Source organism: Balaenoptera physalus (genome assembly GCF_965194825.1).
Source record: "Balaenoptera physalus genome assembly, chromosome: 17".
In the NCBI taxonomy this organism is placed as follows: domain Eukaryota; kingdom Metazoa; phylum Chordata; class Mammalia; order Artiodactyla; family Balaenopteridae; genus Balaenoptera; species Balaenoptera physalus.
In genome coordinates, this window is record NC_138895.1 from 22,978,377 (window position 1) to 22,994,068 (window position 15,692).

Genomic DNA, 15,692 nt, shown 5'->3' on the forward strand with positions numbered 1-15,692 from the left:
GGTGAAGAAGTTAAGAATAAAGGAAAAGCCTTTCATATGCGAGCTTGCCAACTTCATCATAAAACACCCTTCATTCCCCTTCCTTCTCTGCTCCCTCCCTCCCTCTGTTCATGCAGCAGATGCTTAAATGCCCCTGATACGCACCACAGAACTGCATACTTGACTCATGCTCTCTAGTATGTATATAAAAGGAACTTTTAATATGAAGGAAATAATATGTTCATCTCCCACTTTACAGTAATATTGTGAAAACTGAATGAAGCAATGCATGTAAAGTGCTATAAAAATCCGATTGCCCGATAATGAAATCTACGGACCAGCAGTTTTCAAATGTGCTGTTGTAATACACGGACGTGTTGAGCTTCATTGTGAAATATGTTGCAAGTTCTTAATATATCCAAGTGTGTGATATTATACAGTTTTCTTTTTAAAGACAAAATATACTGTCCTCCAGGTTATACTGAAAATAACATCATTGTCATTCATTTGATTTCTGACATGATTTATCAAGTGGGAGAAAAAGGGAAAGTGTTCTCGCCAATCTTGTGGGAATTGCCCTGGGGATGGACTGTCTCTGCCGTTGTTATGTAGCATGTGGGGATAGCACATAAAGATTGCGAACTGAAACAGAAGACCCTGGGCCTTGGCATAGTGGACATTCATCATTTTGGTAAATTAAGAACAGTTTCCAAAGTGCATGATGTGGTGACTTGAAATGTTGCTGAGACATGGATTTAATCACATGAGGCTGGATAGTAGAGAATGAATCACTTGGTATTGACTGAGTTTAAGAGATCTTGAAAGAAACGTGATTTGAGAGAAAGTCCAAAGCTTATTCAAATATTTCTGTGAACAACATGGGATGAAGGCACTTGCTTGGCTACCACAATTTTGCTGTGAGTGAAGTATGAATATTTTAAGGAGAATTTTTTTTTTTTTTTTTAACTTTGGGTTTGTTTATTTATTTATTTTTGGCTGTGTTGGGTCTTCGTTTCTGTGTGAGGGCTTTCTCTAGTTGTGGCAAGCGGGGGCCACTCTTCATCGTGGTGCGCGGGCCTCTCACTATCGCGGCCTCTCTTGTTGTGGAGCACAGGCTCCAGACGCGCAGGCTCAGTAGTTGTGGCTCACGGGCCTAGTTGCTCCGCGGCATGTGGGATCTTCCCAGACCAGGGCTCGAACCCGTGTCCCCTGCATTGGCAGGCAGATTCTCAACCACTGCGCCACCAGGGAAGCCCCTTAAGGAGAATTTTTATGTGCATAAGGTGATGTTAACAGAAACCATGACGGCACTTTGCCATGCTAGATTTTTCTTTTTGGGTTAAAGAATTTTATATAGGGGAAGACTTATAAACTGACTGGAACTAATGGTCAGAGCAGATGAAATCAAAACTTATTGGAAAATAGATGCTGAGCACACATATCCAGTGAGGAGAAGCCATCCTCAGCACTTAAAGGGAAAGGGCACAGTGACTTTTCTACTTGGTTGCAATGCAGCAGGTTTTATGATTAAGGGCAGACTGATTCTGCCCATCCACTAACCTAAGGGCATCTAGCACCAAGAATAAGTGCATTGTGCCTGCATATTGGTGCTGCAGTATATAAAGTTGTGACACAGCACAACCCCTTTTGGGCAGATGTCATTAGGGCACACCCTCCTGCAGACAGTGCCAGAAATGCAAAGCCACATAGACTTTTATGTGCCAGTTCTCCACACTGAATTACCCTTTATTATCTTGACTGGCACATATTCTTTTAGATACAGTAAAAATCTGTGTCTTATCATTCAAGATTCCTTTTGGAAACTGCCAACAAAGCACATTTTACCTATGTCTACCAAGGGCTACTGATTTTGGGGAGCCAAATATGCCAATGGATGCTTTTGAATTCAATGCATGTTGTTCATAGAAACAACCCTCATCATGGCATTCAGCATCTCAAGAAGACTCACAGATCCTATTTAATACAAAATATCTCTGACATTACTGCGGTATTAATGGAAATGCAAAGCTAATTGGTGTTAATACATAATGTGCATGGGGTTTTACAGTTTACAGAATGTTTTTCTTACACTTGCTCTCAATGTTTTTGGGGTAGAGAGGTTAAAGTCATACGCTTGGATGCAGGTATATTCTAAAAGGTGTTAGGCCTGTTGAGGTTTTGTTGAGAGCTGCAAAGTGAGCCAGAGCTGGGTTCAGGGACACTTATCTTGCTATTGGGGTTGGCTCAGTGGAGGGCAGTGAGATGGTGATGAATCTATCTCAGTTCTAACTCTGGAGGTATGTATACCAAGCTCTACAGTCCTATGGAAAGGTGGAGACCTTTTGGCATGTGCCTTTCCTAGAGAACCAAGCCTTGGTTTGGGCACACAAAGGAAGGGCCTGAAAAGAATTACATAGGTCGCAGAACTCAGCGACATGACCAGGAGTCCAGGAAAGTCTTCAAGTCCTAGAGGGAAAGCAAGAAAATTAGGTAGAAGAACAGGCCAGACTAGGGAATCAGCATTTCAGGAGACAACTGGGTCCTATGCTTGGGGAGATCAAAGACCAATGCTACAAATGCTTCCAGGCATCACTGTTTGGAACCCACAATCCCTAAGTCCAGAAGTCATGGTGGAGCCCCTATAGAAAAGTGTCTTGAAGACAAGACCCGGTCAAATTGAAGGACAGAGGCTGTTAGTTTTCTAATGTATCTGTGTACATTAGGCTTTTCCCAGGGAATTTCAGGGTTAAGAAACGTATCACTGGGGTACCTTATTCTGCTTACTCTAAGGACTGACCAAGAAACTGAAGTTGCATATAAGAATTATGGGAGGACTCACCTGAGGGCTTAGAACCATGGCAGTGTGGGAAGGAGGTTAGTCCAGAAGAGCAGGTGGGTCCCTCCTGCCTCTCCTTGTTTTTACTTCTTTTGTCACCACTACTCTTGTCCCTTTGAACCAGCTCTTAGTAAAGGAGGGAAATGGTGATGTTTCCTCAAAAACAACATTGGGCAAGAAGAGGAAGAAAATCAAGGAGCTGTAACCAAAAGGAAAGGCGGTGTCTTTTGACTGTTTATGTTGGGGTTGCAACTTGACTATCTGGGTACTTCTAAATATATTAGTCATCCTGGAACATTATTACCAGAGTCACTAGGTAATTTCTTTTTTTAATTACCTAGTGATTTTTTAAAAGCTCCCCAGGTGATTATGATATGCAGCCAGGGTTAAGATCTAGTGAACTATGAATAGGCAATTTCAAAGACAAAGAATTATAAATTGGGTACAAGAACCTGGATAGTAAAACTTTGGGGAAATCTTTATGTATATATTTTATATATACATATATAATATATACATAATCCTCTTATTAGTTTTTCACTTATCTATGACATTTTTATGATTCTGTTGTGAAGTTTTCCCCAAAGTATGCTCTGTAGGATACTAGTTCCATGCAATGTTTATAGGCTGGTGTTTACAGTGGGGAGTGCCATGCTTTCATGCTGTGGCCATGGTACTTCCTGTGTCTACCCATTTCACCCACATACATTTGTAGGAAAGTGGAATGTAAAGGAATCCTCCTAGCCCCAAGCCTCTTTTTCTCCCTTTCATTCTCTCTCTCTCTTTTTTAGATTCAGTAAAAAAATTATTTATATATTATATGTATTTTACTGACTGAACATTTCTTCCCCCCTGTCCTTCCTCTTCTTCATCTTCTTCTTCTTATTCATTCCAATCATATAACATGAAACATTTCCCAACTCAATTGATTTTGAATGTATTTTTTCTCCCTTAGAACATTGCTCTACAAGTGTCCTGGGGCATCATACTTGGGAATGTAACACTGCAGTTAGAGGCTGAGAGAAGGGATGAAAATATCCATTTGGAGGGTGGTCTTTGCCGCCTGTGGCTGCCTCCTTAAATGTTTGCCAGCTTTCCATCTCAGGAGTGGTTCTCAGCCTCAGTTTAGCTCTGAAATTCATTCTTAAGATTCTTCTCATATTTCTCGTTTATAGCTCAGTAGATTTCTCCAGGGCAGGAGGGATCCGGGGTAATGTGACCTGGTGAGACAGATATTCCTTCTTCCCTTTTTGCTGTGTTTGCCCTAGAAGTGACCTGGGCTACATAAAGATGGATGTACAGGTATAGTTATGTAAATATATACGAACTCAGAAATGAGGGGCAAATACGTTTTCCTCACATGGGAGTGTTTGATGATTTCTGAGAATGCTCAAAATTTTAAAGCTGATCTTATAAACCTGAAAAAATGAGTTTGTTCTTCTATATTTGAGACCACTTCTCTCTGAAAAAACTGCTTTTAGTTCTTAAAGTACAATAATAAAAATTCATTTCAATCAGGTACAAAGGAGGAGGAGATTAATGTAACTTGTTCTTTTTATGGTGTCCCTTAGCAGGCCATTTGAAAAAATAAGCATGAAGAATTTAGTGAAGACTGCGATAATTGGGAGGAGGAGGTATTCTTGATATTCTTGGAAAATTTTCCAGAAATAAGACCCACTGTCTCATTTCCATCTCTACTTCCAGAACACCCACATGCCACCATGTTAAGTGCTATTTATGTCATCAGCCAAGAAAATGTATTTGATAAAGAACCTTGACAATGGTAGAAAATTGATGCTCCCTATAACTTCAGCAGAAGGGAATTTTTAGCTCCACTGCCCCATGATCCTGCAAGCAGTTAGGGAACTCACTCCACTTTCTAAAGGACGCTGATAACAGTAATAATATTCCATCCTTCATCAGAGGAAAGGAGAGAGGAGCTAAGGAAAAGCTGAAAAACAAATCCTATTCTTTTATGAGGACTAGTAAAGAATGAGAGAGAAATAAATCCATCTATCAAACAGACTTTCAAATGATGACTTCATTAGTAAAGCAATGATCAGTTTGACTCTGGGACTAAACAAAACTGGGGACAGAAAAAATTGGACAAAATAATAAAGTTGTAGAGACAACATTTTGGCCGTAACAATGAAAGTGTTATTAGTATCTTTATTGTTGTTGATGCTGCATTTGTTGATATTTAAGCACTTTGGAATTTTTGGTACTGTTTGTGAACCCCAGAATGTTTTAATGTTTTTTCAATTTCCATGTTGCTTTCTAGAATTTTGTTCATTTCTGAATTTTATGCATTTTTTTAAAATTTATAGTTTGCTTTGCCTTTTCTGCTTGTTTTTGCCAGATTGTTTTTATCTGTGATTGTGGCAATCAACCCAAGTCAGAGCTGAATAAAATCTTCCTCATCATCACCATACCTTAATGGGTGTCGTGTCTTAAAAATCAAAGAACTTTCATATTCTACAGGAAGGTATTTTATGTAGAAGCTACCATTTTTTCTTTTTATTTGTTTAGCTTTACTAATATAAAAATAATATTTTATTTAACCACCAGAGGGAGTCCCCAAATCTACTTAAAATAAGTAAGTAGTAAATTTTATATCTTTTATGGTTGAAAATAAACAATTCAAACAGCTGTGTGTTATGGCATGTGGGCTCACTTATTGGGTCTTTGGTACATCAAGAGCCTAAAACCTCATTCTACTAGAGATTCCACATCATTTTAATTAACAGTTATTAAATAATAGGCTATGGATTTTTTTTCCCTAGGAGAATCAAGTGTTCTACGTATTTTTTTCCACAAATATTATGCGGGTGTGGATTGGGAGAGGAAATTATGCAAATGTTTCCTGCAGGCAGAGCAGGCCTACCACACTGGTTCTCTCCAGGAAGGAAGGGTCTTGGATCTCCCAGAAAAACCTCTCTTTCAAATGTCAAGCATCTCGTAAGCAAGCCTCTGAGTCACACTTCCCTGCCGCTTGCCAGGTATCTTGTAGTAGGACAATTCTTGGGAGGGGCACTTCCTGGGAGCACCGTGGCATTTCTGTATTGCCTCTGTACCTGACTTTAAAGCTTCTCAGAGTTTTCTCACATACTAACTTCATCAGCCCTACTTCATGGCCACAGCAATTGTTGTGCACAGAGGTTAAGCAGATTACCTGAGGCCATGAAGCAGATGAGTGAGAGACCTGGGGTTGCATCCAGGACTCTTAGCTGCGTTGGTTGGTATATTGCCTTCCATTGCTTCCCAAGGCTGCAAGCTGGCCTGCTTCTTCCCATCATGCTTAATTAGAATCAGGTATTTTAATTCCCATTTCTGAGTTGAAGTCAATTTCACCACCGTAACTAGAATGTTGTCTCAATCAAAAAATAAGTTACAAACACTGAATAGCGGTGAAATATATTCATTCAGAGTCAACATTGATATATTCTTCCTTCCTCATCTCCTTTAACCTCTTATTCTCTCCAGGCTGCTTACAAATATATTCAATGTATCAACAAGTGTTAACAAAGACACTGCCTCAATATTAGCATTTTGGACAAAAAAGATATTCTATTTGATGTTAGCATAACTCCGCATTTGAACTAGGTAATTAAAACACTATTTGTGAATAAAGTATTAAATACATAAGGTCTCCCAGACTCCCAAGAAAGTAATAAGCTCTTTCACCCACAATGATTATCCCCTGGGCCAGTGTTTTCACAGCTGTAGTCACAGGTGCCCAGGAAATATATCCCAGTCAGGCCCTGCAATATTCTAGCTCCTTCAGAAGCATGGGGCATCCTGAGTGCTGTGTTCACCTCCCCTTGTCCTCCACTGGCTCTGCCACAGCTTAAAAAGCCACAGGGCTGATTTTGTGCTGAAGGACTGGGGTCCTCAATTACACACATTCTGTAACCTGAACTGAAATACACTTAAGGCTGCTGTCTCCTCGGCTTACCGCAGGGGGCAGACGCCGACAGATCAAGTGTTTAAAGAAACCAATTCCCAAGGACAAGCAGGGAGCTACAAAAATGTAGAAAAATGAAAAGAATAAATTTTCAAATGTGTTTTCTGGTGCCACCTTTAATAGTACATCACATGAGATGGTGTTTATTTTACTTATTTAAAAATAAACAACTCTTCATTAATGCTAAAGATGTATGAACTTAAGGTTTGAAGCTAGGGTGATAAAATTTTTCTGCAGAAAAATACTTCTGGTTAGTGTTCCCTTTTTTACACTTTGCATTTCAAATTTAATAATTCTATGAATATGTTTCACTCAGATGTTCTAATCCCCCAAATAATACATTCTTAGAAAATATTCTTCCCAAGGGAGAAAGGCCATGAACATTTTAACTTCCCTTGCCAGTCATTGATTTTTATCCTTTACTATACTTTCTAAAAACCTGAGCAAAGGGCATAAAGCATTGTTATTTGCAATGAGATAAACTATATGCAAAAGTAAACAAATCTCAAATCTGTGGAAAGCATTATGAAGAAGTATAGCATTACTGGTTATTGCTCTATACAGACTTGCCTATGCTGTCTTAACTTCACTTTTTAGCATGATGGTGATGAGCATGGACACTGAAGCCTGACTGCTAGGATCTGAAATTTTGCGTCACCACTTACTGAGTTATCTTAAACATATAATAATTTTTCTGTGCCTCAGTTTTCTCATCTGTAAAATGGAGATAATAACAGTACTTATCATGCTGTTCTGAGGATTGAATGAGTTAATATTTGTTCATTATGGATATTTATTTTAAAATAGAACAGTGCGTGGCAGTGGAATTTGTTTAAATAAAACACATATGTGTTTTTTCATAGCATCACTATGCGCTAGGTCAACATTTTCATATTAACGATTGGGTCTCTTTTTCCCTGTCCACCCAGAATGCTTGTATTAGAAGTTCATTGGACATGAAATACATTCTGGAGCTGTCTGGTCTCAGTTTTCTCATCTATGAAATGGTGATGATGATCTTGTCTTGGAGGTCTGATATGAGATATAGTGAGATAGCACATGTGAAATGCTTGGGAAAAGTTAGGCTATAATAGGCACGTAATAAATTCTCACTGATAAATAGAAATAACTATGTGCAAAGTCATCAGAAGAGCTCAGACAACCCATATAAAGATTCAAGGAGATAAAATGAGTATCACAGAAACGAAACACTTGTCTGTTAAAAGGTTTAGTTAGTTTTGTTGTTTGATTTATCAGATTCAAATTAGAACTTTTCAATCCATACTTTCAAAAGAGATTATTGAGACAGGATTTCTGAAAAATTTCTTCCTCTGGATTTTTTTTTCTTCTTATTATTAGTTTTAATATTTTAGTATCAAAACCTTTTCCAGGAAAAAAATTGAATGCACATATTATAAAACCTCTTCTTCTGGCTTTTGTAGCCATTTCTTGACTTAATAAAAATTGCCAATATATTGATAATGAATTTCTACTTATTGGAAAGCCTTGTAGAAACACTGTTAAGGTTTACTTAGATGCATGCAAAACAAATGGAGATACTTGTGTGTTTCTCTCTTCTTTGTGCTACTCAGTGGTGGAGGAATAACTATTCATGGTTTCCTTTGTGAGGATGATTAGAGAAAAAATGAAAAACATGCCAGAGGACACATGAATTATTTACATGCAAAAAAGGGGTAAAACTATGTGGTGTGGAGGAGACTCCATCTTACTTTGAAAGAACTGAATTTCAGTATCAGATGACTGGGAATGTGTCCTACAAACCTCCACTCATACATTATGGCATGTTCAGTTAGTCACAGTGCAAATATTTATTGCCTTCACAGAAGACTTTGGCATCTACAGGCAATTCCAGATAAAGCCTTGAGAACTGACTTAGTTCTGGTGAAAAAGAAGTATTATGCTAAAACTGGGGGCTTGGTGGATGGTAGGACAGATTGAATTTAGGAATGTAGGTTCTTAGGACCACATAGGCCACTGAGGTGTGGCAGAGTTTTTTGGAAAGCCTCTAAAGTAGGCAATTGGAAGGAAATGAGAAGGCTCTGAGGAAATGTGTGATCAATGGCCAAGCGTTGATGGAGAATAGTAGGCTGAGAACTATGTGTTCAAGAGTTTATGTCAGGGCAGTCCATCTAGCACCAGATAGACTTCATCCTATCACAGGGCGTGGAGTTTCAGGGCAGCGCTCTAATACTTAGGCAGACTGATAAGGACAAGGCAGCACAAAGACCTGGTAGAAAAGATACAGCCTTACTAGGGCAGAATAAAGTTACTGAAACTGAGCTGCAAGACAAAAGCTTAATTTTAGAGATGAAGATATACCATGAGAACAAGATTAGAAATGTCCCTGCTTAAGGAAAGGGTATGTTTTAAAACCTAAGTTAAGGCTGAACTTACAGTTGACAGCCTTACTGTGCAATGTAATGAACACTATTTCACAAATATCCTACAGTGAGTACACTTACAAGTTTCATAAGATGATTTCCTTTAATATCCTTCACAAAGGCAGATGGCATAGGAAATCAAGTGCAGTTCAGTAAAAGTCAAAGCAGGGCCATTCAGCATGTATTCCATGGATATATATGATCGACTTTTATGCCAAGGAGTTTTTGTTTTGTGTTGGTGATATCAAGAATTAAGAGGTTGGGCCGTACATCTCTTCTTATGAAGAGCAATTGTTGGACAGAAATACATGAATATGGAAAGACGAGGATAGGAAGTAAAATAATTTTTATTATCTAAATCAAGAGGTGAATGATGGAGGCAAAGTAGACTTGTAGCGTTACACTTGAATTACTTTTCTGTTTTTCAAACATATGGTTTTGGGTTCCACCAGTAGAATTAGAGAGCTGCAGAATTTGCTCCTGGCATGGACAGTTTAAACCAAGCAGAGAGTTGACAGCATGGAGGTTGGCTCCTGACATAGATGGACCCCAGTGTGGCCAAGCCTCTCTGATGTGAGCAGCTAGGCAAACGGTAAGCCGAATCCTGTCAGGGCTTGTTTCTTTTGTAGGCAAAGACAGCAGGGAAGAATGGTAGAGAGGCAAAGGCCCTGCTTGAACTATGCAGGGAGCTGATTATCTCTCTTTTTCTCTAAGGACAACTGGATCTGTGACCTAATATATATTTTTAAAAGATCAAAATAAAAACCCATCAGGACATAAGAATTAACCCTCCATGCTAAGTGTCTGGGAAAAAAAAGGAGGAATAGTTTTTTTGAGGGACAATGTTGCCACTGAAAAATCCTATACTCAGCCAGATTATTGGTCATGTGCTTTGGCAACAGAAAGTTCTTTTCTCATGTGCAAACTCTCAGAAAATAGGCTGCCAACATTCACTTCTGAAAAAAAAGAAATTCACCAAACGAGATTAATTAAAATAGAGATCACAAAAATGAGGAAGTTGTGGTATAAAACGTCAGCCAGTAAGCATTGAAACTATTCAAACATTGCTTTTTTTTTTTAATCAACAGCTGTAAAAATTCATGTAAATACAAAAAAAAATTAAGGGAAGATACATATCATGCATTAATACCAAATTGAACCTCAGAATCCAGATTATCTTTTACTAAAGCTAGGCAGTGGGGTGGGGTTGATGGCAGGAGGAGGGGAAGTAAAGCCTGCTAGGTTTCTTATCTTTCATAGGAGGAAGTCAGTGGATGGCACTTCTACACTAATGTAGAAAAATTTAAATATATATATATATATATTACAATACATTTTTTTTTTTTTTTTTTTTTTTTAAAGAGCTCCTGACTTTTATTTATTTATTTAATTTTTTTGGCTGTGTTGGGTCTTCGCCTCTATGCGAGGGCCCTCTCCAGTTGCGGCAAGCGGGGGCCGCCCTTCATCGCGGTGCGCGGGCCCCTCACCATCGCGGCCTCTCTTGCTGCGGAGCACAGGCTCCAGACGCGCAGGCCCAGCAGTTGCGGCCCACGGGCCCAGCCGCTCCGCGGCACGTGGGATCCTCCCAGACCAGGGCCCGAACCCGTGTCCCCAGCATTGGCAGGCAGATTCCCAACCACCGCGCCACCAGGGAAGCCCTACAATACATTTTTTTAAATGTTAATTTTTAAGTAATTAGTAGAAACATAAAAATAGGGTGGTGTCTAAATCACTACAGAAACTAAGCAAAGAAAATATCTGTATAGAGAAAGACAAGTGAAAAGGGAACAGAAAGAAAGCACGAAATAAACAGAGCATGAAACACAGTGATGCGCATATGACTAAATATTTCATATACAACCATAAATGAAAAAAAGGTCAAACTCACTATTAAAACACAAAGATTAAAATTTGGTCACTCCAAAATATATAAATATGCAGAAAAGAGAACCCAAAACAAAATAATAGAAAAAGTAAACAATAAAAAGATAGGCAAAGGTATATTCAGCAAACAAAATCTATTATTTATAATAATAGATTAGAGAGTAGAGACTATGACTCTATAGACTATAGAGTGAGACTATGAATAGCCGCTGAGACATAATTCCAAAACAAAAACAGTAAATGGAAGAAAGATAAAAGCTACTATTCACATTGAAGATGTGATAGAATCAAAATCTAAGCAGCAAATAACATGGTATTAACGTATACAAAGCAGAAACTGCTAGAGGAAATGGGAAGAAAATAAGACAGTGCAATGGCTTTGGGACATGTTATGACCACTTTCAATTTTTGACAAGTGATAAGACATAAAATAAAGACATAGAACAGTCTAATTAGTAGATTTAATTATTAGACTGATAACCAACATTTCTTCCTTTAAAGATATTTCATCCTTTTCATTTTCCTTACAACATTTATCAAATTGATGATACACTAAACCACACAAGAAATCCCGATAAATTCCCCAGTTGGGTAATATTTTAGATTAGTGGTCTCCAACATTTTTGGAACCAGGGACCAGTTTCGTGGAAGACAATTTTTCCACGGACTGGGGGCAGGGGGAGGGGGGATGGTCCAGGCGGTAATGCGAGTGATGGGGAGCAGCAGATGAAGCTTTGCTTGCTTGCCCTCTGCTCAGCTCCTGCTGTGAAGCCCAGTTCCTAACAGGCCTCAGACCAGTACCAGTTCACGGCCTGGGGATTGGGGACCACTGTTTAAGAATAATCCTTCAGGGGGTTTCCCTGGTGGCACAGTGGTTGAGAATCTGCCTGCTAATGCAGGGTACACGGGTTCGAGCCCTGGTCTGGGAAGATCCCACATGCCGCGGAGCAATTAGCCCGTGAGCCACAACTACTGAGCCTGCGCGTCTGGAGCCTGTGCTCCATAACAAGAGAGGCCGTGATAGTGAGAGGCCCGTGCACCGCGATGAAGAGTGGCCCCCGCTTGCCACAACTAGAGAAAGCCCTCACACAGAAACGAAGACCCAACACAGCCAAAAATAAATAAATAAATTAATAATAATAAAAAAAGAATAATCCTTCAATAAATCTCAAACTTAAACAACAATATTCACTACTATGTAGAAATTAAAAATTATCCTTTAAGGAGCTCTTTATTAAAGAGGAAGTTAAAAAGAAAATTTCAGGACTTGTATTTTTGTCAATAATGCAAAATACATACCCTGAAAAGCTTCACTACAATGTACATTTCTATGTGTATGAAATGTGACAAATCATTTTTAATGTGTTCACCATAATGGAAGGAAATCCCTAGAGGTAAAAAATAAAGACTTAGAAAACTGATTAGGAAATAAAACTGAAATCCATAACTTTCCTGCAGAAGAGTTCCAGAACACCAAGAAGGTCTCTCAGGAGACAAGGCCTTGAACCTAAACTGAAAAAAGAGTTTGGGATTGACATGTACACACTGCTATATTTAAAGCAGATAGCCAACAAGGACCTAATGTATAGCACAAGGAACTCTGCTCAATATTCTGTAATAACCTAAATGGGAAAAGAATTTGAAAAAGAATAGATACATGTATATGTATAACAGAATCACTTTGATGTACAACTGAAACTAACACTACATTGTTAATCAACTATACTCCAATATAAAATAAAAACTTAAATAAATAAATAAAATGCAAAGAAAGGGTTAAAGTATTATTAGTAAAAGATTAAATGGAAAAAATAAAACAAAACAAACAAACTAAAAACAACAAAAAAGAAATGTTTCTTGTGAACAAAGGTAGAAGACTAGATTATTTGTTTTGGCGATTACTTTCAGTGGGCAAAACATGAGCAAAAATGTCTCCACTGAGAATGCGTGACCACATTGGTTTGGAGTTCAAATTTACACAACTCCTGTGTTTTAGGGAACCACAAGCTGAGAACTGAACTTAAGTTGATTCAAAAGCAAACAAAACATAATATACATAGCAAAAAACAAGTAAAATAAAACAGAAAAATGGACAAAATAAAACAGCATGAAATAAGATGTTGTACATATGCTGTAAGAAAAAACGTTTGTCCTCTGAAGAAGGATGCCTTATCTCAGGCCAGGTGAAATTCCACAGAAAAAGTCCACCGCATATAAATTCACAATTAAAATTAAAACACAAGGAAATTAGCCATAGTGAATGAGAACAACTGCAATATAGAAAATGTAAGAAAGAAGCACAAATAATAAAAAGAACAAACAAGTTTTAGAAGGAAACAAACAAAAAAAAACTTGTAATGAAAAAGCTAATCAAACATATTTGTCATGAAACATTTACTCAAACCAATAGGAATTTTAGAAGAGAATTGAACCAATGAAGGACAGGATCTATTTAAAGAGATAAAGCTTATGATTTTCTATAATTGATTAAAGACATGAATCTTTGTATTCAAGAAGCATAAATGAACCTTAAACAGGTAAAAGGAAGATGATATCAATACCTAAATGCATCAGAGTTTCCTCAGAGATCACCAAAGGTAAAGGGCTCTTTACAAATGAAAGGACAACCCACTGAATGGGATAAAATATTTGCAAATGATATGACCGATAAGGGGTTAATAGCCGCATATTTAAACAGCTGATAGAACTCAACATCAAAAAAAACAAAAACAAAAACAAAAAAACCAGATTAAAAAAAAATGGTCATGAAGAACCTAGGGGCAGGATGGGAATAAAGACGCAGACCTACTAGAGAATGGACTTGAGGACACGCGGAGGGGGAAGGGTAAGCTGGGACAAAGTGAGAGAGTAGCATGGACATATATACACTACCAAATATAAAACCGATAGCTAGTGGGAAGCAGCTGCATAGCACGGGGAGATCAGCTCGGTGCTCTGTGACCACCTAGAGGGGTGGGATAGTGAGGGTGGGAGGGAGACGCAAGAGGGAGGAGATATGGGGATATATGTATATGTATAACTGATTCACTTTGTTATAAAGCAGAAACTAACACAATATTGTAAAGCAATTATACTCCAAAAAAGATGTTTAAAAAAAAAAAAAGAAGAACCAAATAGACATTTTTCCAAAGAGGAAATACAGTGGCCAACAGGCACATGAAAAGCTGCTCAACATTGCCAATCATCAGGGAAAAGCAAATCAAAACTACAATGAGCTAGCACCTCACACCTGTCAGAATGGCTATCATCAAAAAGAACACCAATAACAAATATTGGTGAGGATGTGGAGAAAAGGGAACCCTTTTACACTGTTGGTGGGAATGTAAATTTGTGCAGCCACTGGGGAAAATAGTAAGGAGGTTTCTCAAAAAACTAGAAATAGAACTACCATATGACCCAGTAATTCCATTTCTGGGTATATATCCAAAAAAACCAAAAACACTAATTTGAAAAAACACATGCATCCCAGTGTTCATAGGAGCATTATTTACAATTGTCAAGATATGGAAGCAAACTAACTGTCCATCAACAGATGAATGGATAAAAAGATGTGGTATACACACACACACACACACACACACACACACACACACAGTGGAATACTACTCAGCATAAAAAAGAATGAAATTTCGCCATTTGCAACAACATTGGACTTGGAGAGTATTATTATGCTAAGTCATATAAGTCAGACAAAGAAAGACAAATACTGTATGACAGCGGTCCCCAACCTTTTTGGAACCAGGGACCGGTTTCGTGGAAGACGATTCTTCCACAGACTGGGGGCAGGGAGGATGGTTTCGGAATGATTCAAGCACATTACATTTATTGTGCACTTTATTTCTATTATTATTACATTGTAATATATAATGAAATAATTATACAACTCACCATAATGCAGAATCAGTGGGAGCCCTGAGCTTGTTTTCCTGCAACTAGATGGTTCCATCTAGGGGTGATGGGAGGCAGTGACACCCGAAGTGTGTTGCTTAGGTCCAGTCTACTCCGTAATCTCGTTTTGGTTGTTGTCGCTGCAGAAAACCCTGTTTCACAAAGATAGGATGTTGGAAATGGAAACAGTCTTTTCAGTACTTTTGTAGCAATCTCAGGATATTCCGCCCTGACTTTAATCCAGAAGGTATGGAGATCTGAAGTTGTCTCAGACATACTTTTAAGGCCACCGTCATTTGCGATCTCAAGCAGTGGATCCTCTTCTAGCACGGACAAAGTCGATTCACCTGGCTTATTCACAAATGGGTCGTGGATCCATTCCTTCCCAGTTCAGGGGTCTTTTGTGGATGGGAAGTAATGCTCAATCTCTTTTGAAAGCTGAGATAGGTGATCATGCACCAGCTGGGAGAAAGAAGGCCCTGGCTCAGTCTCTTTCAAAATGTCTGCTAATGTTTGAAACATGTCAAAATTCCCAATGTTCACTCTTCGCCCCCATAATTCCAGTTTGGCTTTGAATGCCACCACTTTATCTGCCTACTTGAACACGGTTGTCATTCTCCCCTGAAGTGACAGATTGAGTTTGTTGAGCAGGTTGAATATGTCACAGAAGTAAGCAAGTTTTGCGACCCATTCTGTGTCACTGAAATGTGCTGCCAGT

The 15,692-nt window shown here is 38.5% G+C and overlaps 1 protein-coding gene across 1 annotated transcript in view; it reads left to right on the plus strand.

Annotated features, from left to right (window-relative positions):
* The window catches only part of LOC309646489 (uncharacterized protein), a 95,928-nt gene that overhangs the window by 27,571 nt on the left and 52,665 nt on the right, over positions 1–15,692 (plus strand). The window contains exon 2 of the mRNA XM_082432885.1: positions 2–176. Coding sequence (XP_082289011.1) covers positions 2–176 — 175 coding nt within the window. The remainder of the gene's footprint in view (position 1; positions 177–15,692) is intronic.